General features: G+C 47.0%; 1 protein-coding gene across 6 annotated transcripts; it reads right to left on the reverse strand.

The window, feature by feature from the left end:
- Window positions 1-969: 969 nt before the first annotated feature.
- HORMAD2 (HORMA domain containing 2) lies at window positions 970-25,204 on the reverse strand. 6 transcript variants are annotated; one of them, XM_032128165.1, is made up of 14 exons: window positions 25,126-25,204; window positions 24,342-24,426; window positions 22,863-22,947; window positions 21,951-22,095; window positions 20,310-20,373; window positions 19,299-19,335; window positions 18,015-18,035; window positions 17,305-17,322; window positions 15,952-16,019; window positions 12,840-12,991; window positions 12,048-12,301; window positions 11,793-11,898; window positions 10,390-10,454; window positions 970-1,298 (listed from the first exon to the last, which is right to left on the reverse strand). In XM_032128165.1, the coding sequence occupies exons 3-14, from the start codon at window positions 22,905-22,907 to the stop codon at window positions 1,182-1,184; spliced, it is 1,092 nt and encodes a 363-aa protein (XP_031984056.1). In that variant the 5' UTR covers window positions 22,908-22,947; window positions 24,342-24,426; window positions 25,126-25,204; the 3' UTR covers window positions 970-1,181. The 6 variants fall into 6 exon arrangements, with proteins under 6 accessions (XP_031984056.1, XP_031984058.1, XP_031984053.1 ...); XM_032128162.1 differs by lacking the exon at window positions 970-1,298 and adding an exon at window positions 5,059-6,527; XM_032128163.1 differs by lacking the exon at window positions 970-1,298 and adding an exon at window positions 5,059-6,527 and having other exon boundaries at window positions 24,342-24,401; window positions 25,126-25,181.
- Between the last annotated feature and the right edge of the window lie 262 nt (window positions 25,205-25,466).

Raw genomic sequence — 25,466 nt, forward strand, 5'->3', positions numbered from 1 at the left:
GTGCAAAAATGAGAACACGGGAGTGAAAGTGAGGATAAAATGGAGAATGCTTGTGTTCTGCAGGTTTTGTGAAATAGGTATCAGGCCATGGAACCTGCCAGACACTGCAGGGGGCTCAGGGATAGGCAGGGGTCTGTTTGCTGTGGGCCAAGGGGGGACAGCTGCAGGATTTGCATTAGGATGGAAATCCAACACTCCACTACCTGGAGAAGGAGGGTGGCAGAACACCTCAGGGGGCTCATCTTTGGGCATTACTTCTGTTCAATCAGGCAGGTCCAGCCTGGCTTTCAACTCAGGCTTTTCAACTTTCTGGCCAAGCAGAGTCAAAGCAGAAGGGAGATGCATCAATCCCATCTCCTGGCAGCTTTAGGCAAGGAAAGATCACTGCTCCAGAAGTAAGGAAGGGCCCTGATGTCTGCAGCCAATCTTGGACACTGCCACAGCAGATGACAACTGCAGACTCTATGGGTCAGGTACTTGTCAGGTGTTGCTCTCCTTACCTGTATTTGCAGCCACTAGGTACCCTTCTTACAGCTGGTTCTAAACTGGGTGTATTGCAACACAATTTATATCACACAACTGCTGAGCCCCTTGGTGCTGCTCTAGAAATAAGCTGATAATTCAGTCGTGGCAACACTACTTGCAGAGTCAGAAAAAAACCCTAAACATCCAGCACCAGCAGAAAATGTGTACAGATTAGTTTATCTCTGCACTCAGCAGAGATAAGACCCCGTCTTTGAAAAAAATCTAAGCTCTGGAAACAGCAGAAAGGATGAAGTTAAGCACAATGTGGTGGATCATGAGACATGCTGCCTGCTGGCATTGATACCTCAGAGTTCATCTAGAAATAATGCCATTAAATAGGGGTTACAGAGTGTCACAGGACAGCCCAGCCCCAGAGGAGGGGATTTACCCAGTGAGGGGCAGGAGGTGTGAGGGAAAGAGGCAGAAAGAAGCACACAGACACCATTCACGTGGAATGATAAATCCTCAGCTTTAGAACATCAGACAAGTGCAGCTGGTTGACAGTGCCATGACAATTCTGGTGCTTGTTGTCTCTCGGCAATCCAGCTTTCACGAGACAAATAAACATGCAGAAATACACATGGGATGGGAAAGAGTTAAAGATCTGTACCAGTCAGATGACAATGCAAACTCACACCTTCCAAATCTATTGTGTGTCAGAACGAACATAATTTCCTGCTGTTCAGAGGCAGCTTCTCTGGTTCACTGACCTTCCTTTTCTTCTCGGGTCCTATTACCTCTTCCTGGCTGAAGGCAAGGTTCAGGAGGTTTATCTGTAAGAACCATCAGAAACAGGGCTCATTCTCACAGGGCACACTTATGCAACACGAATTAAAAAGTGCAGCTTCCAAAACTGCCATGTGTGTGCCTGGATCCTCTTGGCTTTGCTCAGTGTGATCCTGTTCCCCAGAAAAGCAATTAGGCAAGGAATCAAAACTGGAATACTGGATGGAGCTGGGAATGTAAGAGTTGTGCAAGCAACAGGTTCAGCTTCAGGGACAGGGAATGGGCTTGGTGGCACAGGGAAGAGAACCCATCTCCCCCATCACTGACAGAAAATAGAGGGAGCAAGGAGATCTTTGAGGAATGTAATAGCTGATAGGGCATTGGTTTCTCCACCAGCCACTGACAATCGTAATATATGGAAAAGAAGGTCAAATTTGTGGTGACAGCCTTTCAGGATAAGACACACAGTCCCTCTGTTTGTACATCAGGGAATTCAGTGTGAGCTGGTCAATCCCAGGCCTCAAAACTACCTGTGAGTCTCTGAAAAAGAACTAAGCCAAGCAAGCTTTTTTCCAAAAGGCTTGACTTCCCTCTAGAAAGACACAAAGCTCTCCCAGAAATACTCTGAGCCTGCAAACCAAGAGGTTAAAAAACGCAGATAAATATATGTGAGAATATAAATGAGTCAATGGAACAGACACTTCAGACAGACCACAGGGAGATGGACGGCCAGGACGACAGCTGAAGTGTTGGCTGTGCCAGGGGACAAACTCACTTATCCTCCTTATCAAGTCACATATTTGCATTTCTACAATAATAATCTGGAGCTGCTGAGAGCAACGTGTGTTGTCGCCCACCCAGAAGGGACGAAGCACAGTCTGGCAATGTGGCCTCCCTCACTGGAGCTGAGCAGAGGGGACACACCACGGCACAGAGCTTCTCTCCAAAACTAAGTTCACTTGGATGACAGCGAGGTGAATGGAGAGGGAAAGGAGTGCTAACAGAATTCCTGCTCCCAAACAGGAGTACCTCCCTCTAGTGTCACTGCAAGGCATGAGGAACCCCGGAACTGCAGCAGGGGAAGCACAAGGAGTTAATAAAGAGCTATTCCAGAACACATCCCGGGGATGAGCACAAGGTCTCCAGATTACAAGATGTGGTCATTATAGAATTCCCCACTCACGTCACCAAGGCCTGCTTGCCATCTGACCTTGGAATGAGGCTTCGGCAATCTCTGCATAGCAATGGGCTTTCTAATGTGTGAAATAGCTCTGATTAGGGATTAACAGCAAAATACTTTGAAACAACCTCACTTCGCCTCTCTATCGTGTTTCAAATTGTTTTTCTTCCCTCCTCTTCATTATGAGCAACACAATGTTGCTTAATGCAAAAGTACAATTTCCTTTCCCTAAAAACAGAGAAAACAAGAATGTGCCAAAGTGGGCTGGGCAGGTTCTCTCCCATCCTGCACAGTCAGGCTGACAGAGCTTTCCAAGGCTGCCCAAGGCATGTTTGCTTGAGGACAGAACCATAAGTGGCTCTGTGTTACAGCTCCTCACCTGATACTCAGCTGCTCCAACTGGCATTTTTGGCAGCTCTTTACTTGACTCTCCCTGGCATCGTTTTAACCTGTCTGGCTCTTTTTTTTTTTTTGAAGTGAAGGGCCCAGAGGAAGAAATGCTGCATCCAAAACCTCTGCTGTGCTAACACAGCTGCAGGGTTTGTACCCTGTCCTGCTGGCCACACAATGAAGCAGGGTCACAATTCCCAGTCTCCCAGCCCCATCACCTGGATGAGGCAGCTCTCCTATTTTAGCCTAAAACTAGCTACAGCTGGTGCTTTAATTTCCTCTATTGAGGAATGGATCTTCCACAGCCCAAACAGCTACTCAGTGAAGACTCTACCCCTTTGCTATCCCTCCAGAATTTCCTGCATGGATGGGATACTTGTGAGGTGGAGAAATAGCCACAATGAGCAGCTGCTTGCACGCCAGCTCCCCCCAGTTTTCCTGCCCTTTACCACAGGCAGCACGAGCACCTCTCAGGAACCTGAGATGAGGAGTGAAAACATCCAAGGAAGCCATGGAGGGCTGTAGAGAAGCACTATTCACCCATCCAGTGAAGCAGATGTCAAGAGTGAGAGGTATTTCACCAAAGCCAACGTGTCCTGGCCTGTCCCTGCCCAAGCTCACGTAGGAACTCGGAGCCAGGAACAGACCCCAAGTCCAACTTCAGCTCCCATCCCTAACCAAACACTCCAGCTTCTTCCCCAGAAAAGCTGCTCCAAAGGGGATTAAGTCAGATCCGACGTGTGCTTATTTGACTTGAAGCAGAAAGTAAACCTCTTCAACGGTGTGGCGAGAAGCAGGAAATCCCTCCCATTGATTAAACATACAATCAAAGCCTCCAGAAGTTCATTAGTTCTAATTTTTCCCATGTACTGGGATGCTTCACTTGAAAAACTGATGTCAGAGCTTGGGCTGTGAGAATGTTGCGTTTCCTCTTACACAACCCCAGCCCCACGGATGAGCCAGGTGCTGTAAAAGCAGGTAGGACAAGGTGCAGCCCCTTGCACCCTCACCCTAAAAAGGGACCATGCTGACAGGTGGGACAAGCCCAGAGCAAGCAGCAAAGGAAGCAGCAGCCCTGTGACCTCCTGACTCTGAGTCCAAGGCAGAGTTCAGGGTCTGGGTCACACCATGAACACACAGCGAGTTTGAATCTCCTGTTTTACTACGTGTAAAAAAGCAATATTTTGCCACAGGAGTTTTCCTGCAGAACTCCAGCTAACTTGTGAATCATACAAGTGTTACTAATTTCTGGCATAAAACTCACAGGACAGCTGCGCGTTGTCTGGAGAAGATATCAGGCTAAAAATAGATTAGACTTACATTAAAACCTTCCCAAGGCAGACTGGTGGACAAAACGGAGTGAGCAGACCACAGCCACACTGCTATTCTTAGATAGACACAATCAGGACCCAGTTTTGTGCTCTGCAATTTGCAATCCCCAGTGTCCCCACGTATTCCGGCCAAAAAATTCCCAGCATAAATCGAAGAAAATTTACAGCTTTCCTGACATGTGTTTTGCTTCCCAAGGCATCCTATGCAGAACAGCTAAAATTGCACAAGAGCATTCGGCTGTGTCCCTCTTTGTCCCTGGCCTGCCCCATGCTGGGTTTTGGCACTTGGCAAATTTTATGCCCTCAGAAGAGTTCCCTTTGTCCAGGACACGGAGGGTTTTGTTTGGTACCTTGTAACTATCCCAACAAACTCACAAGCACATGAATGTCAAAAGAAGTGCAGTTCCATCGAGCAAGCTGGAAGAATAAGGACTGAGATACAAGAGGGAGCTGCTGAAATAAGGCAGAGTGACCCTCAGGTGTCAGGGCAACACAGTCTGTGCAGGGGACTCTCATCATCAGCGAAGTTAATCAGAGTGACCTGAGGCATCCTGTGATTTCAGCTGCAGCTATTACTGAGTCAACAGCACAGCAAACTCCTGTCACTTCCAAAAATCAAGCCGGTGACTCTTCAAATTGGTCCCCTAAGACCTAACTCCTGCCTGCTCACTGACAGCTGGCTGCTCCGTGCTCCCAAGCACAGCAAAAACCCAGGGTCACAGGACACATCGCGGTGTCAGTGAAAGGATGAGAGGAGACGGACACGAACGGAAATCACAGAATCACAGACTCCCAGAATGGTTTGCATTGGAAGGGATCTTAAAGCTCATCTCATTCCACTCCCCTGCCATGGGCAGGGACACTTTCCACTAGGCCAGGTTGCTCCATGCCCCATCCAACCTGGCCTTGAGCACTTCCAGGGAAACACAAGAAATTCCATTTAAACATAAGGACAGTTTTGGCTTTTTTACTGTGAGGGCAACGAAATACTGCCAAAAGTCATCCAGGGAAGTTGTGGAGCCTCCTTCCTCGGAGATATTCACCACCTGAGTGGACAAGGTCCCGAGGAATGTTCTCCCTTTCCCTGTGCTCTGAGCAGGTCGGGTGGCCCTGCTGATCCCCAGCTGCCCCTGCTGACCCCGGCGGCTGCGCAGCACTGGGCTCCCATCAGTTTCCAGTGCCACGGTCACACTGACATCAGTGGCATCCATCCCGATTTCCATCTGTGACCATGCAGGAGGATCATGCTGGTTAGCATGAAAGCCAAGTGACGCAGGTGGAAGAATGAAAGGCCCTCAGTGTGGTGCTACTGTGGAAAGTTGCCACGTTTTTGTGCCCAGGAAACCATGCCAACACATCGCTGACTATCACCAGTCCTCTTCCTTTTCCTCAGCTCCTGATAAAACCTTTGCCATTTGGTGCCACTCTTTTGTCTCACATCCCGTTCTGCACCTCGTGTGTCTTGTAGCTTTTAAAGCATTAATGAACAGATCTTTCCAGAGAATAAAAATAAATGCTTCAAAAATTCTTGTTAGAAGACAAGATTATTAATATCTCCCCTGCTAATCTCCTCCAGGGCCCTCAATCACACTGTCCACTTCCCTGATGGACATTCTCATTGCTGGATCACAATCACTTCCCAGAATCCTGATTCTAGCTTTGTAACTCAGGCGAAAAAGACAATGGATACTCCTCCTGCCTCCTAGGCTGCTACCCAGCAGCCCCTCATGGGATATTAGACGTGTCCAACCTTCATTTATGGGGATTTCTCCAGAGGGTCTGGCTGCTAGAATGCACGGCATGAACACATGGAATGGCAGCCAGCACGGAAGCGCCACGTCTTCCCGCAGATGTCCCTGGGGGAGCTTCCGGGGAATCTGAGGGTGCAAGGGTTAAATCTCCCTGGATCTGCGGGGTGACAGGCCTCACCTCTGCATGCAGAGATCACTAGGAAACTGCTTCCTGCACGCTAGACAGGGATAACTCATGGAAGGGATGAATGGCCCCAAGATACAGCTAAGGATCTGACGTGAACTGAGAGAAGCCAGGAATTTCCTGACCTCCCTGGCTCACTCCTCCCAGCATGGCCTGAGCTCACAGGAAGGAGAGGCAAGCTCATCTCTGAATCTTTCTCTCTTCATTGCTTGGGTCTGTGTAGCTTCAGCTGGTTTGGAGGGGAAAATGTTCTGGGAACTTCTCATCAGATACAGCCTCTCTTGATAGACAGACAGAGATAAACCTTGCTGCTTTTTTTCTCTTCTGCAAAAGTTCAAGATAATGACATTGCCACAGAAAAATGCTTTCCTATTGCTCTGCACATGGCAGGTTTCATCCTTCAACCGCCTTCTGTCGTGGCACTTCTGAACGTGGCTTGCCTGGGAAAAATCAGACAACAAAGGTCTTGATCTCCAAGCTGCTGTTCTGCAGTTGAACACACTTGTGCTGACCTTCACTGCCAGAAAGAAGCTCTGTACAAAACTTCAACTCAGCAGGGCACAGGAACCATGGAATGGTTTGGATTGGAAGGGATCTTAGAGCCCCTCTCATTCCACCCCTTTCCACTATCCCATTTGCTCCAAACCCCATCCAACCCGGCCCTGGCCACTGCCAGGGATCCAGGGGCAGCCACAGCTGCTCTGGGCACCCTGTGCCAGGGCCTGCCCACCCTCCCAGGGAACAATTCCTTCCCAATACCCCATCTATCCCTGCCCGCTGGCACTGGGAAGCCATTGCCCCTTGTCCTGTCTCTCCAAGCCCTTGTCCCAAGCCATTGCCCCTTGTCCTGTCTCTCCAAGCCCCTTGTCCCAAGCCATTGCCCCTTGTCCTGTCTCTCCAAGCCCCTTGTCCCAAGCCATTGCCCCTTGTCCTGTCTCTCCAAGCCCTTGTCCCAAGTGCCTCTCCAGCTCTCTTGGAGCCCCTGTGGGCATTGGAAGGGGCTCTGAGGTCTCCATCAGGGTAACTGATCCTGATCCCTGCAAACCAGACAGGTATTACTGCATCATCCATGAAAGTCTGTGTCCCCACTGGCTTCCATCACTGCCACAGTCCCTCGGAGAAAGAGCACACGGCCAGGTAGCCAAGTCTTCTGCACAAGGAGCAGCAGCTGGAGGCCAGACAGACTGTCCTCTGAGGCCTAAAGCAGCCCTGATTCACAACACTTAGGTATGAACCTCTCCCCAGACATCTCAGTTGCAGACAGCTCCCATCAGGAGAGCTGATCCACATGGCAGGAGGCTGCCTACAGCAGCCAGTGAATCCCATAGCTGAATCCCTGAGCCATCACTGATCCCATTGGGATGTCCAAACAATGCCAAGTGTCAACACTCTCCCTCATGTCCCACAGCAGTCTACAAGCAGGGCCAGCCCAGCAGCAGGAGCAGTGTCTGGCAGCAGCTGATGAAGCCAGAAGCCTGGGAGGCAGAGCTGCCTGGTGCTGTGCTGATACAGCCACACCATTCCCAGCTCAGGGCGATCCAGGGCTCCCTGCACGGCTGCCTCACTGTGCACTGAGACTGTGCTCCAAGGACCACCCCAGAACTTCAGCCCACAGCTTCCTGATGGGAGATAAAAGCCTGCAGAGGCGTTCACATGGTCAGATTTTACTCATCTTCTAGTTCTGTTTCATTCCAAACTCATTCCACTGCAACGTTAACTTACATGAAGACAATGCTGACCAAAATCAATTTTCAGGACAAGGACTTTAAAGGATGTTCCATACAAGAGGATAGAGCAGTTTGCCAAAGAACTGATAAGTTATCCCAAGTTCAGTGCAGGACCTCATTCCTGCCAGCAGATTTCTATAAGTTAAACCAATGGGCAGCAATTCTCTATTTTCCCCAACTCTTCCCAGCTCCTAAAATGCCAGTGGAAAGTAGGAAGATGCACAAAGACAGCACAGGAGGACAAACCCTTGGCTGATGCAATCAGAAGGCTCCTGAAGCCAGCAGAGGTGGGCTAATTTACATGCTGGTGTCTAACTCTGGATGATTAAGTGCAGAGATGCTCTGCTGGGAAAGGGCAATCTCTCATTTGATCCCGAGGATCATCAATCATGAGATGGCAGATAAGAAGCCAGTAGAGTACATGGAAATTTTTCCCCAATCTGCAAAGCCCTCTGTCAGAGACTCTCTGTGGCCACTCCTAAAGGCCAGTTCCAGTTCTCACTGGGCAGGAAGAGCTGCTTCTCTTTTGGCAGATCCACATCCTTCGCCTCTCCCATGACGATTAGACAAAAATAAGCCTTTAATACTTTCATTCCTGGTTTTCCTGAAGAGCTATAGGTCAGGAAGATAATGACCAATAAACTCAATTCCAACAGCACAGTTTTTATTTTTGGTAACCAAGCAGTCAGAAGGATTCACTCCAGATGAAGAGCAGAAATGTGCTCACCCACATTTCCAAAAGCAACTTGTGACTGTGGGTAACGCTTTCAAACTCAGAACGTCTTGAATATCACAGCAATTTTCTGTGACACTCCAAATTGTTCTGGTTAGTTCAGAAAATCTTGGCATTTCCACCCCAACCCAAGAGCTGGAAAACACTATTAATAGTGTCTGGATGGCAACAAGGTGTTCACATTCACATCCCAACAGGTCTGCTCCTCCCCATCTCACCTACACCTGACCTTATCAGACAACACCTAACTCAGACTTCCCATCCATCCCAGCTTCTCCTCATATTTCAAGAGAAGCTTGGCTTCCTGATTCACATGGAATACACAACGGTCATTTGTTTTAACCACTTCCTTCAGAAAAGAAGGGAAAGTCCCTCTCATATGGAAAAGAGTGTCAATTTTTTATTAGTGTGGGCTTTACAGTGATGATTCTAACTACTGGCTTGACTTTGTTTTTCCCTAAACGGAGTGAAATACTAGCCAGCTTCTAAGCTATGAGGTTTTAAAAATAGTATCAAAGAATACATAAAGAAAAGAATCTCCCAGGGCTTGGGATTTTTTTTTAAAAGTCTTTGGAAGCACATGATGGATAAAGTGATTCTTCCATTTTTCAGCAACTAATGCTGTTTCCACCACCTTCAGACACTCTCACTCCTGCTACCGAATTCTAATGAAATGCACATGCTGAGAGAGGTGTCTGGTGCTCTGCTGGCCACCGTGACAGCCCCAAAAGAAGGTCAGAGCATGAATCAGTGGGGCAACCATGAGTCGCAAACAAAAAAGGCTCCTGTTTTCATAGACAACAGAATAAACAATGATCAGAAGGAAACCGGAGGATGTGACATGGAAAAAAAAATATGGTTAAAGTTTGAAAAATACCAGCCTAGGCACAGAAGTTCATTTCTAAGATCCAGAGTCAAGGCAAATACCTCGCAGATGCCTTTAGAATGACAGGGTGTGTTGCAGTCTGCAGTTGCTGTCTGGGTTAGACACCCTGGGATTCTTTTCAACAGAGGCGGGGAAAATTTTAGTAGCAATTTCCTACTCTCATTAACTTATCCTGTAAAGATGCAGTTTCTGACCATTCAAGCTCACATGACTCTCAGCTCATTTGAATGGGAGGAGGATCAAGGGGCAAGTCTGGTGGTATTCAGAGATTTGCCCTGTCACTGAACAAACCTCTGCACATGCCCATGAGTTTGGGCTCTGATGGTGAATCAGGGTTTGGCTGGGCAGCCTTCAGGGTGAGATTAACTTTTTACTTATCTAAAACGACCTACCTATCTGGTCTATCCTAATTCTTTGGGTTGCCCCAACAACCATCAAAAAAGAGATCAGTACCTCCAGGGGATAATTCTTCCTACCCCAGAGGGGTAACCAAAATGGGATAGGATTCATTAAGTACCTGTGACTCATATGTAAAGAAAGTCTAGAAGCAAGAGGGGAGAGGTGAAGACCATATTAGGCAAAAAACACACCCTTCAAACCCAAAAAAGGGTGGCGATTTCAGACCCTTATCCAAAAGGCACGCATAGGTAAACCAGCCTGGCTGGGACAGAGATAGGCTTAGTCTGTGCGTGTTACTCACAGGTACCAACTCTAGAGAACAGAATCAGATTCTGGTATTGGATGGAGGAAATAAGCTGATTGTGGAAAGCTTTTTCCTACATGCTTCCAGTTCATGCATACATCCCTCTGCTACTCTGTAGCCTCGATGTATTGTGATCCTGCACAATAAATCCACTAATGGTAGTGAATTTGGTGTCATCTTTGATGATGCAATGATCCATGGCAGTGAATTCCCCTGTGCCTGAAGCATCTCAGAACCACTAAAGCTTCCTCACCTGCTGACATGCTCTTGAGCAAGGCATCCTGTCCGTCTCCTTTATTTCCATCTTCCTCTTTCTACCTGCAACCCAAAGAAGAAAGAAAGAAAAGCAAAGAAAAACTAGCTTCAAAGTGCTTAATTAAAAAGAAAAAAAAATCCAGAAGCCTGACTAAACCACCAAGGCAAAAATCCCATGAAACTGTGTAACCTTTGCTCTCAGACACTGCCAGCAGTGGCAGTTTATTCCTAGAAAGAGAGATTTCAGCATAAAGTGTCATCTGAACATCAGCTTGCAGCAGCTCTATCAAATATAATCTTCCTTTCAACCTGGATCTAAGAAAACAAAGCCTCTGTCTATACATGCCCTGAGTGTAAGGGGTGGGGGAAAGAAGGGGAGATCTCCCCTGGTTAGTATTTATTAACCTTTCATTAACAGTTTCATTAAAATTTGAGGGGGTGTCCAAAGTGCCCCAGTTTCATGAGATCAGGCAACTGCTTAGAGGAGGAGGATCCTATTAAAATCCCCAGAGCAACACGAGTGGCAGGATGAGTTCACTCCTTACTAGTCATCAGGGAATCAGCAGGAGAAAGACCTGCAAAGGTGATTTCACAGGCAGGGAAGCTGCTTTATCCTACTGCCCGGCAATCCCAGGAATGCTATTTACCATTTTGTCACTAGATGGTATTGTTCCACAGGCTATATCCCAGAGCCTCAAAGGTCAAACACAGCATGGTATAGCAGAGGCTGGGTTGATTAAAGGCAAGAGAAAAGGCTTTTTTTCTCATGTATTTTCATGTATGTTTTCCCACATGGAAGTTATTAGAAAAAGTCAAACTGTAACAGCTGAAGGAAAAGAGCTTTGTTGGACATGGAGATAATGTAACTCGGTTTTGATGATCTGTGCGTTTCCTCCATATCTCAAAAAAACTGCTGAGATAAAGAGCTGCAAAGATACTGATACAAAATTAAATGTTTCTGTTAACAAACTGAGCATAATCAACCAGCCCTTTGTTACAGGTCATTCTGATCTGACACAAAATTCAAACAGCCTGACAAACTCTGCTCATCCAAAATCTAAATATTAGAGAATCACAGAATCACAGAATTAAGGAATGGGTTGGGATGGAAGGGACCTCAAAGCTCATCCAGTGCCCTGGGCAGGGACACCTCCCACTGTCCCAGGCTGCTCCAAGCCCCAATGTCCAACCTGGCCTTGGACACTGCCAGGGATCCAGGGGCAGCCACAGCTGCTCTGGGCACCCTGTGCCAGGGCCTGCCCACCCTCCCAGGGAGCAATTCCTTCCTCTAATACCTCAAATAACCTACTGTTATTAACAGCACTGAAAGACCTTACCCAGACATTGTGTGGGATACAGTGTACTGGGATACAATCAGGAGTTTTGAAACTGAACATTTACCTTTATCTTCAAGGCAAAAAGATGCTTCCATTTTCCTGCCTGGATGGGTGTCACTTTTGTCCCCTTCATGCTCACTTGAATCTGCTCTGACAGGGGGAGAGTGACTCTGTAAAGCAGATGATATTTTGTCTTAATACCATAACCTAAGAAATACACCCAGGAGGTAAATCCATAAAGAAAATGTTTCTTTTAAGGAGGTTTTTGCTAGATAAACTCTGTTCTTCCAGTGAGAATCAAATAGAGCTATTTCTATACCTTTGTGCTCTCCTCCTCTTCCTCTTCCTCGCAGTCCAGCCCTTGGTGGGAGATCTCAGTAGGGCCATTCTTCTGGATCAGGTTGCTGTCAGCCTTCCTCACCCTCTTCTTGTCAGTTGTCACTCTGACTTTCATAAGGTGGAAGTCAGTGGACACTGACCCCACTCTCAGGTTGACGGGATCCCCATTAAACAACAGGTCACCAGGGCTGCCATCTTCCTTGAAGCCAGGGGGCTGGTAATCCTTGGGAGTGACTGCACAGGGAGAAGAAACCCACTGAGGTCAGGGAAACTGAGCTCCATCTCTCCTTAGTCTGATTTAGAAAGAACAATTGTGAACCAGCTTCAAGTAACATCGACTACTAAAAATACTCTGTTTTTTTTTTCTTTTTAGGAGGAAGGGACAGAATGCAAAGGGAAAAATGAGCTGAGCAAATATTATCAGGGGGCTCAAAGAAAAAATTATTTTAGGATGCTGAGATACCATTAAAGTGCTGGAGCAAAACCTGACATTGTCAGTACCTTAAAGAAACAAACTCAAAAAAACCCCAGGGAAGAAGGATGTCTCCCTTTCATACCACGTGGGCTGTACTTCTTATATGGATTTCAAACCTTTCCTAAAAACACCTGCCATCCCTGTGCATCAGATTTACTGTTACACCATTTCTCAGTGTTATCAGCCAACAGCTTCTCCCATCTCCCCTTTTCTATGCTTTATTTTACTCACAGCGCTCACACTTATTACAGAGACTGATGGAATTCTTCCCTAAGGCACACACTGCTCTCCACCTACCATCGTTGTAGTAGAGGAGTTTCATGGTGAGGGTGATGTCATTGGGCAGTGGCCCGAGGTCCTGCATGAGCAGGTACAGTGTCCGCAGCAGGAGCCTGCTGGCCTGTTTGACATCCTCGCTGCACAGCCCAGTCACAAATTCCCTGTGGTTGCTACAATCGGAAGAAGAAGAATAAGGGATTTGTTATCCTCAGTCATGAATATTCACGATCCAATTACACACACAGAGCACCCACTGACTTGTCTGAAACCACCAGTGACAAAGCTACAATGTCTTTATGTAATTTCCAGATAAACAGGGAAGTGAAACAGGCTCCAGGGATGGGGTGGCATCAGCAGAACACCCGCTCCAAACTCAGAGGCCTGGCATTTACATTTGAACAGACTTCGGAGCTGGGGCAACCATTATACAAATGTCATGACTCACTTCTTTGAACATGATTAAATTGGATCAAAGGATCATAAAACAAGTGCCTTTCACCTAAGCAATTTCAGGAATGAGAGGAATGAGTTGAGGATCCCATTTGTAGCCGATTCATCACAGGGGCTATTTTCAAGTCCATTCTGCAGTTTTTGAAGAGAAGTGAATTGCATGTTCTCACTCAATTCCATGTAAGAAAAAGCAGCTCAGAGGCACATTTTTCAGCAGTGACGAAGGGGCATTCCTCTCACCTCCTTCACCCATCCAAATGTCAGCTGGCTGCTCCATGCCAGCAGTCCAGACAGAGACTCACGGATTACATGAGTGGGATGAATCGCACTCCAGAGGAGTTTGTTTCTCTTTGATTAAAACAGAGGTAGATGAGATGAGCAACTCAAGAGCAGTCAGCTAACTTCAGACAGAGCAGATGAATCACTGTGTGACTAAGGGACCTGAACTTTCCTAAACTTCAATGAGAAGGGGTCACAAAGATGCGTAGCTCCTTCATTATGTCTTTGGAAGACCCCTGACATTACACGTAGGCTGGAGGGTGCCCAACACAATCACTCCAAATTGCATCAAAAGCAGTAAAAAACTAACCCAAGAATATCCCAGGGTAAACCTGGCTGACTGAACCATAGAAAGGAACAAATTAAGACTGAATCCCCCCTCCAGGTGAGCTTCTTTGTGCCATGAAAATGAGGTGGCTGTGGAACAGCTTGACTTCCCAAGGTATGGAATCACAGCATCATTTAGGTTGGAAAAGACCTCTAAGATCATGAAGTCCAAACTCTGTGGTATTAGATGTACACTGTGGTCCTTGATTAAATCCTGTGTGTTCAGAAATACACAATGAGAGAAAAATGTTGGCAGTGCCTAAAGTGGAATATCCATCACCTTCACAAACTGTGGGATTACCAGATCAGAAATGGCAAAAGGAAAGTTCGTAAGAAAAAAAGAAATGAGATGTCCATAGGAATTAACAGGTCAAGCACTGCTTCAATATGGGAATAACACTGAGAATTTCATGCAGGCATGAGTCAAAAAGCAGAAGACAAGGAATTGAACCTTGGAAGGACTGGGATCCATGGCAATGAATTCCTCCAAAATCCATCTAAAATGAGGTAAAGACCATTTAGAAGAAAGTTTCCCCTTATCCCTTGGATGCGATGATGCAGCCCCACAAAACGTCTCTCCCAGAGTGATTAACTCTGAGTTTGCACAGGATGACAACTGCTGCAGGTGTAAAAGGCAGCGCTATCAGCTGAAGGAGCTGCTAGCAAAGATGACACAATTCCCTGATCTGTGCCAGAACATCGCATTATTAAGGACTGCAGGGACACGCATGAGCCTGCCATAGCACTGCCAGTCCTGAGGAAACAGAGCCCAGGAATCCAGTGCAACGGGCTCTGGAGCCTGAGAGCACATTCAAACACGACAGGAAGATGGCTTGGCCTCTCCCTGGATGACATGAATGACACCCAAGCTCCACGTTGGGACTGTCCTTATTTCTAGGAACTAATAAGTAAGGCTGATTAAAACCCCAGAGTTTTCAAGGACCCTCTATTATCTTTCAAATCCCAGATCTCCTCTTCCCCTCAGTGTGGTGAAGACAACGGACAGCAGCTTCGAAGCAGAAATGGAGGACACAGCCAACAGGTCACTCCAGAGATAATTCAGTTTCTCCCGAAAGAAAATAATTTTGCCTTGTGGTACAAATTATTCGGATGTGTTTAGAGAAAGAGCAGCTAAGGGCACACTCCGGGAGTGCTGGGGAGGAGCTTCCTGAGGAGCAAACAAGACAGCAGAGCTCTCTTGCTGTCCAGGCAGGTTCCAAGAATCATCTTTCACCAATGGCAACTGCAGAACAAAGTAAAAACAGGTTAATTATTTTTCTTTGCTTTCGTTATAGCCAATGGCCTTTGATAGTATTTATTTGAAGCTCCACAGGGCTATGGTCTATTAACACAGCTTAAAATATCTAACAGAGAGTGCCAAAAAGAGGCAAAAAGCTGCTACTTCCTGACACACGTTTTGCACCATCAGCTCAGGCATCCTAAGTGAAAGTTCTCTCAGGTCACCCATGCAGGGCTGCTCAAGCAGAACACACGTATGCAAATACCCGAGGGAAAAAAATCCTGGGCACAGGCTCATGGTGAAAGGGCTCAAACCTGAGCAAGCTTCACCTGAAAGCACGAGGATGTCTGGTGGAAGTGCAAGAACACTTCTTGTCAGCTGAGACAGCAGCAAGCTCAACAACTGGGCTGGTTTCTGCATTGCCTCCCTGATGAGGCACTGCTTCTGTCAGCTGTCCTTGGCTCAGGTGCACTTTGAGGGCCTCATGGTGCTACGTAAGAGCATTTCAGCTCATGCCCCCAGCAGTTCATACCCTGTAAGGTGAATATCCTCAACTCTGATGGTATTTACACCTGCTTAATGACTTGGACCTGCTCAAACCACAGAATCCCAGGATGGTTTGGGTTGGAAGGACCTTAAAGCTCATCTTGCTCCACCCCCTGCCATGGGCAGAGCCACCTTCCACCAAACCAGGCTACTCCATCCAACCTGGCCTTGGACACTTTCAGGGATGGGGAGTCCACAGCCTCTCTGGGCAATCATAAGCTGCAGCTTCTTCATGCTTCAAGAACACAGTTTCTAGTGTAACCCTGAGAAAACAACCCAAATCCTTACCTGCTGATGTCCATCTGGGGCACCTTCTTTTTGTACTTGAATTTGAATTGATACAGTTCAGTGACTGTCTAGAGATGTAACAAGAGAGAAGAGAAGCAGAAATGGGTCACTTTGAGTAACAAGATGTGTCCTGAGCTTGGAGAGTCCTTTCACACTCTCTGCCAGAACACAGCATTAATTTAGTGACATGCTGACAATTTTAACTCTATTACTGCCTGCACGGGCTTTGGCAAATTCTCTTAACAGCCACATCTTACCCAGCACTGAAAGAATCACAACAAAATTACCAACTTCCTGCCTCCTCCTTCTACTTCCTCCATGGGCCTGGCTCTCCAACTTTAGTCTCTAGCAAGGCTCCAGGGCTGGCCAGTCCTCACAGTGTTTCCTTGAAAAAGGAAAACTGGGAAGCTGCATGGATGACCAGTGTCACAAGGAAGCCTGGCCCCGTGCTCTGTATGGGGACAATGGCCTGGAGGACTCTTCCCACAGGGAAATCCAAACAATATTGCATGGGAAAAAGTCGCTGAATTTCACCGGAGTTTTTTTTGAGGTAGACAAAAATCGGGGATGATTTTCCATTTAAAAGGATCAGAGAATAAAACAATTAGGAAGAACAGACAGCTTCCCCCCAAGAGAAAGGGTCTATTGTACACCAATTCCATGCCTATAATTCACTTCTTCCAGAGACAATGAGGTCGATTAGTGGGAGCTCAGCTGAGTCCTTAATTCTGAGCCTTCCTTGCCAATCCCAGCCTTGGCATGGCTCAGCTCCTGCTCTGTCCCCAGACTCTGAGGTGCCACGCAGCAGAACTGGTTCAGGTGCAAAGGGTCTGCAGCTGCTCTCTGATCTCCAGCATGGATGCACACCCTCACTCCTGGATCACATCCCCAGATGAAACAAAACAGGAACACAGCAGGGAACACTGAGAGGCCAAGGACAGGCACTACCCAACGAATCCATCCAGGTCTAAAGGGATTCCTGACTTCTGTCCTACACCTCTCTGCATGATGACAAACCAGCTCTTTTCATCAGGGCTGTTAAAAAGGTGGTTTGCAAATGAGTTGTTTTGAACTTCCCATTTTTCTTCTTTGGGAAACTAAAACAAAACTCTGAACATGCCCATTAGTTGTCTGCTAACATCCCTGCCTGAGGCCCTGGTGGGCCCTCAGCCTGGTGTTTGATCACAATGCAGCTCACTGAGCTGGCACTCTGGAGTGAAGGCACAGGAACAGAAATGGGGTCACCAAGTAGCTATGTCAGGGTAGGACTTAAGCCTCCAACTCCACTCTGAATACAAATGTACTCACCCATGTCTTCAGCTGCCTCAAAGATTAATTAAGACTCTTTCTTACCTCAGGATTGGTGTAAATCTGTTACAAGAAAGCACAGTGAGGGCATTCTCCCCGGGACAACTTGAACCAGTGACTAACAAGGATATTTTCAATTTACAGCAGAGATTGTGCTATCTTTAGTGTGGGATCAGAGAAAGGAATGGCTGGGAAAGAGCCTTCCTCTATCAGCAGTCAATACTTACAACTTCAAAGACAGGTAGAAGTGTATGTAATATTGGAGGAATGAGGCTAATTCCCATTCCAACCCTCACAGGCAGCTATTGATGCCTGGGGTTTAAGTGCTCAGATGATGCACAGAGTAGATGGTGAGCAAAGCTCCTGGTGCTTTGCAGGGGGCTGGGGCCAACAGCTGCCTATGGAACCACCAGTGTGTGGTTTCTCCAGGACCAGAGTAATAAGGAGGACTCTTCTGCAGGGGGAAATGGAGAGGACACGGCAGCTTCCATGACAGGAATCACATAAAAGTGCTTCTCAGAGTTTAAGGACACAAATAAGGCCTCAGTCAGAAGTCTGACATGCTGAGAAAAACATTTCCATGCAGCCTTGAACTCCACGTTTACTGTATCTAAGAAAGGTCACAGCTCTATTAAAAATCACACACACTTTAGCTTCTCCTTTAAAAAGGCCCAAATGGGTTGACACAACCTTGACTCCGTATCTCTTTCAAGCAGGGGAGGGGAGAGAAAACCACTTTGTATTCATTTACTTACTGCAAGGACAGCCACGTGTAGCTAAGGAGGGAAAATCAAAACAAAACACAAAATCAACATCTAACCTTAGTGAGCAAAGAAAAGCAAGTCCTATCAAACCCTGAGTGCCTACACAGGGAGAAGGAATAGATACACTCAACAAACCAGGAGTTAAAACCCTTTTTGCAGATTCTTCCCAGCACAGCATCAGCAACACCTAGTGGCCAGTTTGCCTGGCCTGACACAGTTTCCTAAAAAATAACTCCATGCTCAGCACTCTCCCTTGGGACTCCTTTCAAACAAATCCCCAAATACTGATTTAAAACTCTTTACAAGAACACCCATCCCTAGCGAAGGTTCATATTTGCTTTCTGCTGTGAAATTCCCCAAAGGTATTTAATTTATGCTTCTATCAAGGAACTGCACATGGGACTGCCCTTAAAAACAATCTTAAAACACACATTAAATCCCTCAGGTTTTCCTTAATCCTTGTCAAACAATTAATTTATGTCTCTCATAAATAACAAAGGGCTAAATACCTCCTAGAGCTGTCAGCAGGCACTAAACTGTGCTCACAACGTTGTTAATTATCTTGTGCACACTGACAGCTGTACTGATGTCTGAGAAACACTGAGATCATCAGTGCCAGAATGACCAGTGCTCCACCTGGTCGGGAGGAGCTGGGCTGGTGAACAGTGCTGACACAGAGGACAGCAACTGGTGGTTTTCCCTGTGCAGGGCAGTTTTTATGTGGGAATCAGCAAGGAATATGAGCACTTGCTAGCTGGTTTTGTCCCGGAAGCAGTTACATACCTTATTCGATGAATTAAGAAAAAAAAAGTGATAGATTCTGAGCCTGAGAGAAAAGCCAGGAGGGTTAGAGAAAATGAGATGAAGGGGAAATACCAGGGAAAAGGAAATGAAGGATAGCAGAAGCACAGAACCTCTCTCAAGAAAATAGGCAGGAGATCCAGATCTCAGCTCTGCCTGGCAGAGTCTCTATCAGACATTAGAGAACACAAATGTAGAGCACAGAACTAAGAGCAATCCATTGCAGGCTGCAAATTGGTTCCCACACCATGGACAGGTGAGCCCAGAGAGCAACAGTGGTCAGGACTTGAGCTCAAGGCATAAAATCTCAGATCTCATACACAGGGCAGCATCTTCCCCCTGTCCCACAGCTGTAAAGGCTGTCGTGTGCATCAAAGATCACAAGAGAAATACAGCAGGAATGGAAGGACAGCTTTGTCCTTACTTTATGAAGAAATAGGACACTCCATTAAAAAAAGTGAAAAAAACACTTACATACTGCTTCTCCAAAGCATCAAAACAACCTTGAATCCTGCCAGGGAAAAAAACCATGTTAATACTAACCAGAAATACTTATCTCCTGATCTGTAAACACACTCATTAGATGTGGGTCAAAGGGAATTTTTTTCTGGAACTAGGACAACACAACCAACAACATTTGAGGTTTGCAAAGTCCTTTCCAGGTCAGTCCTGAAGGCAGCGTCCTCCTTTCTGCATCTGTGCATTGTTTATACTTCTGGGGCATTATCCTGTCAGCCCAGAGCCCGCCTGAATCCTGACAAAGACAAGGATTGGAGGCCAAAGGCTGGCTCTGAGTGTGTCCCTGCTCAGTGCTCTGTTCCAGCTCCCCAGCCAGAGCACTGATGGCTCTTTTCCCATCAGCCTTGTACAGAGCTCGGCTCAATCTGAACATGCCTGGTCTTGTAAATCTTTGTTATCTGATGCAGAGTTTACAGCAATGGATTTTCTCAAAGCAGTAAATATTATTTGAAGCAGCAATGGCCAGATATTTACTCTTGGAGTCAAAGAATGTGCAGCAAGGTATCTCCTTAGCACATCAGAGACAGTTTTCCTGCTTGTTGGGAACATGCCAACTGTGAAATACATCCTGAACAAAGCTGTGCAGTATTTGGAGAGGGAGATAAAATACTGTACATACTGAAAAACAAGTGCAAGAATCCCTACCAAAGTGAAACTAGAAAAGACCAAACACGACGGAAAGGATCTCATGACAGTCTTTACCCTCTCTCTGCACCTCTGCTGCCACATGTGTTCTGGGGCCTGACCATGACCTCACTGCAGCCAACACTTCCACAGACCTCGAACTCACATGATCTCAGTCACTAATCCTGTCCTGCTTACCCAGGGGCCAAGCACCCCCAGCTGCAGTGGGAGCTCCCCTGGCACCAGGGTATGATGTTTTCCAGTTCAGGAAGAAGAAGAATGCAGGGGCAGATGTCTCCTACTCAGCACAATCTTGTCTTGGTTTCGCTGTTACTCACTTACCACTTGACTATCTGCAACGATCCCAGACAGCTTTTATCTTCTCGGAGAATTTTTAGACAGAGGTCTGCAAAACCAGATTTAGCACATAGTTACAATCCTTATCACAGCTCTTGGGCAAACACTGAAACTAAGCCAATCCACCCTCCCTTTTTTGGATAAAGTTTTATCTGAAGGTCCTTCCTGAGCAGAAATGTTGGGTTTCCACCGAGAGTCCCAGGTGGGCTGACACAAACTTATTGCTGGGTTTGCAAATGTCAGAGCTTTCCTCAGAAGCCCTGGGCTCCCCAGGAAGAAGAGTTGGAGTTACAGCTTTATTTCAAAACACCAGCAGCTTTAACCTCTCTTCCCTCCTCTTCTCCACTCCATCCTATCCCACCATTCCCTAACACCTTCCCATCTGCTTTCAGATTTCACCAACATCCATGTGAGGTGATGTCTCTATGAGTGTGCTCACAATAAACTATTTCTGTGAAGCTCTTCCACACAGCTCCTTCTACCTGTGCTTCCAGGCATTCACAATGGCAAAAGGAAAACCTGTCCTGCAGGTGAAGAGGTGGATTAATAACACCTTAGCACTCAACTAAGGGGCTCCTGAAGATGTGAGCAGGCCAAAGGTTAACATGCTCCATCAAAAGGCACTAGACAGACCTGACATTTGACCAGAGGCTTTTCAGAGTTAGGGGATCAAGAGCCAACCTGGGATTTCTGTGCCTTCAACCAAATCTACAAAGTACACGTGAACATGTTTCAGGGCAACTGATGCCATAAGGGACAACATGGAAATGGACTGGAATGTGTGGAGACATTTCACACTTTGAATGATCATAAAGACATTCATGAATCAAAGCATCACTAATTCCTGGGATCGTGTGACAAGAGTTTGGTTCTGAAAGTCCTTTTTTTCTCCTTAAAAAGTTCTGATTCCCAAAGCACATGTGAGATAGTCTTCATGGAAAAAAACCCCAAACCCCAACAATAAAACTGTTTTAAACTGAAGGAGGGATGATTTAGATTAGATGTAAGTAAGGTTTTTACAATAAGGGTGGTAAAACACTGGCACAGGTTGCCCAGAGAGATGGTGGATATTCCATTCCTGGAAATATTCAAGGTCAGGTTGAATGGGACTTGGAGCAACCTGGTCTACTGGAAGGTGTCCCCACCCATGGCAGGGGGGTTGGACTCGATGGTCTTTAAAAGGTCCCATCCACCCAAACCATTCTACAATTCTAAGAAAAACAACAAATCTACTTTCGATCTCCCAAGGAAAACTAAAAATGTGAGCCTCATAGGTTCAAAAATCTGAAAGAAAAAAAACCCATTCCAATAAGAGTAAATTTTTAAAACTTTCTGATTTTTAAGTCACTCTCCTGGCTCTGAGACCTGATTCACGGGGCTGGCAATACCAAGGAATGACTCTAAACCAAGAGAAACACCAACAGAGAAGCCAGGAGCTCGAGGTTGTCTTCCATGCTATCAGAAGCTCTGTCTGCACCCAGACTTGAGAAGACTTGAGAATTTGCAGCCCACTCCTACCCAAAGTGCACTCACACATATGCACAGCCAGAAGGTAACACACAAGGCAGATTACAGCTAAAATACAGTGAGTAGAAAGAAGCACTCAGCACAGATTGCAAGTGTTACCATCCAGATAGCGAGTGCCGTAGGAGCTCTCTGGGAACAGCCCCCTCATGTAGGTTATGCAGGACACGGAGACAGCCAGGAGCCTTTTCACCAGCACCAGGGACTGCTGCTCCGTGGTGATGTTCTCAGGGAATAGCACTGCTTCCTGGAAAAGCAAGGCAACACCAAAAATAGCACCCTCTTAAGTGTAACACAGGGATTATATTTAGAAACAAGTCTCAGCAGGTGGAAAGAGGGTAACTTAGAAATGTAATTTTAAGGCTTCTCTACTGTTTAAGCTAGGCAGGGAAAACTCGTGTCTAAGGTGGGTGGAATTAAATGATTTAAGGGTAGAGATCAATAGATCTGACATCATTACTCAGACACAGAGGGCACTGGTTGGACGTTCCCTCCCCTTTACCACATTCCCGCCCCCTCCACTGTACCAATACTGGCACTTAACAGACAGTCACCCCCCAAAAAAGGTGTGTATTTGTAATTGTGGAGCCACACAAGTGCCAGGGCTGGTGTGGCAGCTGCTCCTGTACCAAAGGCTGCTGTTTTGAGCTCTGACAGCAGCCTGAGTTGCCAACAGAGTGGTTTTAACTCCAAGCTGTAAAACAGCACCTGGAGCTACGGTAAATACACGCTGTGTGATGCCAACAGGAACAATGCAGTGGACACTGCACTAAATTTAGTTCTATTACTTTATTGCTGTTCTTCCTGCTAATAAAGCTCTGTGCACACCTAATGAGCCTACATTTATTGAGTCAAATCATGTCAGAGCCCCACACTGCTTCTTCCTGAATTGGAATTAATCCAACTAGAAACAGTGCAGACAACAGAAAGTATTCCCACCTCCGCAGGCACAGGCGTGCCAGGTCCCAGACTGAGAGCTAAGATTGTCTGCACCACCATATTTTAATCTTTTACCTTAGAGCGCTTTTTCTTTTGCCTGAGCAGCTGCTGAGCAGCCATCCTGTCCTTCAAAGACCTGCCTTCCACTTCTAACTAAACCCTGAAAAATAAAGAAGATGTGAGACACATGGAAAACATAGTTACTGCTATTTCTCATCTATATTAAAGTAAGAATGAGATTCCTTAGAGTTTGAAAGCTAATTGCCAGGCAGGACAGGTAAAGCAAAGCAAACCAAGGGTACTCCATGGCACTGAGCCTGCAGAGCATGGAAACTGCTTGCTGGTAAACGATCAATAGTATTTGAAATTCAGGGCCACAACTGCACCTGGTGTCAGTCGGTGCCACTTCAGAATGCATTTCTCATATTCCAAACCTCAAATGTTAATTTCTACAACCATTAGAAAGTGTGAAGGGGGAATGTGAAAGAACTGGAGGTCTGCCAATAGCAGTTAATATTTTAGCAAGGGTAAGCAGGAAAAGCGCTAACATCAGTCTTGGCCGGAATAAGGGAATGATTCTTCTGGGACACCTTGAAAGGTAAAAAAAAAGGAGAAAAAGAAAAAAAAAAAAAAAAAAAAGGAGAGAAGTCCAAACTGTTTCAGTTAGACAAGCCTAGATCGAAGAGGAAAATACTCATTTTACCAGAATGGGGAGCTGATTGATACAGGTAATAACGTTGGATATTCCATGTTTCTCACTTGAGTGAGGTGCTTGATTTAGCACCATCTGACAATCCTGATTAAAAACTTCCATTAGCTGGAATTAACAAGACCTGCGTTAACTGGTTTGAAAAACGACTTGCTGGGAGATCTCCACAACTCATTGTAAGTGGGGGATGTCAATGAAAGGAAACACCATGAACGGGTCCCAGAGGGACGCTGCCGTGTCCGCAGCCAGTCGATATTCCCAGTAACAATTAAAGTAATAGCACAAACACAGCAGGGTGATTTAACTCCTGACCTAATGCAGCCTTTTATTAACTCAGCTGATCCAACCTTGTTCTGCAGTTGCACCTTTTGTGCATTTTTTTTCCTGTGGAAGCCTCATTTCCATTTGTTGGCAGTCATTAAGACATGTTGATTGGAACATGGTGACAGCTTTTATGCTAAATTTAGCACTTTTTTTAGTAATGAGGACAGATTACAGCTATAAAAGTATATTTAAACAAATACACACCTGCAAAATTTTTAATGTGTTAAATATTTTAGCAAAGTTGCTTTTTTTTTTTTACCCAGGCACTGTGAGCAGGACTGGAATGCAATCAAAGCAGACAAAGGTGTTGTAATTACAACGTGAGGTTGTTAATTAAATAAAGCTGACTTAGGTGAGACAAAGATATAAGAGGAAAGAAATATAAGGTAAGACATAAGAAAATGGTTTTATAAACCATACCACATTAATACTGATTTACTGAGGAGGAAACATCACACAGATCAAGCTGAACCATTACGGCCCAGCTGCTCAGGTACAAGACTTTGGCATCAGTGTCTCACCTGGGCTGGCAGGGACAAAAGGTGCCCTGGAACTCCAACACTTCCCCACTCTGCAGCCACCTTATCACGGAATATCAGGAAATAACTATTAAACGGGAAAAAAAAAACCTCATCCTCAGGAACCCCCTGTTCCCCGGCACCCTCAGCCCTGCACCCCTCACTCTGCCCCTTGTGCCTGATGTTGGACACGTGCGGCACCGAAACCCTTAAAAAAACAGCCACGGCTCCAAAGATGGGGTTTACTCCTTTTTTGGGGAGGTTCCTGGGGGCTTTTATGAGTGGAAGCCCAGGCCCGGCCGCGTCCTGCCTCTCACACGGCAGCACCGTGAGGCACCGGAGCCCCTGAGGGACCCCTGAGACCCGTGCGGGGGCGGCGGGGCTGAGGCGCGGGAGCCCCGAGGCGCTGAGGGACCCCTGAGGCGCGGGGGAAGCCCCAGAGGCAGAGGAGGGTCCCCGTGGGGAGCGGGAGGAGCCCCCAGAGGTACTTGGGGTCCCCCTGAGATGCGGGGAGTTCCCCTTAACCACTGGGAATCGTTGTGATGTACGGGCGATCCTCCTGAGGAGCGGAGGGACTCCTGAGGCACTGAGGGGTCCCTCAGGCGCTCCGGGCCCCCTGAGGCGCCGAGGGGCCCTGTAAGGAGCTCCCTGAGGAGCCCCTGAAGGAAGGGGGGGGGTCCTCCTGAGGCGCGGGGAGACCCTAAAGCGCTGAGGGACCCCTGAGGCGCTGGGGCTCCCCTGAAACGCGGCCAGGGCTGGCCCTGCTCCTCCCGGGCGGTTCCCGTACCTGCGCCGCCCACCCCGGCTCCGCGGGCTCTCCCCTGGGCACGGTGCCGCCGGACCCCCGCGTGTGGGCGGTGCTGGGGGCGGGCAGAGGCGGGGGCGGCCCAGCCCGTGAGGCGGAGATTTGGCCCTGCCCTGGCCCTGGCCGCCTTCGTATCTCGTCACCTCTCCATGTTCCCGTGGCTCTTCTTGCCCTTGCTGTGCCCCTGTAGCTGTATCTGTCCCTGTCCCTGCCCTTGTCTCTGTTTCTGCTTCTATATCTGTTCCTGTCCCTATCCCTGCCGCCCTGTCCCAGGAATTCGGGCAGGATAAGGTCCTGCAAAAGCACGGCCGTGGCGGGGGCAG

This window comes from Corvus moneduloides, chromosome 18, assembly GCF_009650955.1.
Source record: "Corvus moneduloides isolate bCorMon1 chromosome 18, bCorMon1.pri, whole genome shotgun sequence".
Taxonomy (NCBI): domain Eukaryota; kingdom Metazoa; phylum Chordata; class Aves; order Passeriformes; family Corvidae; genus Corvus; species Corvus moneduloides.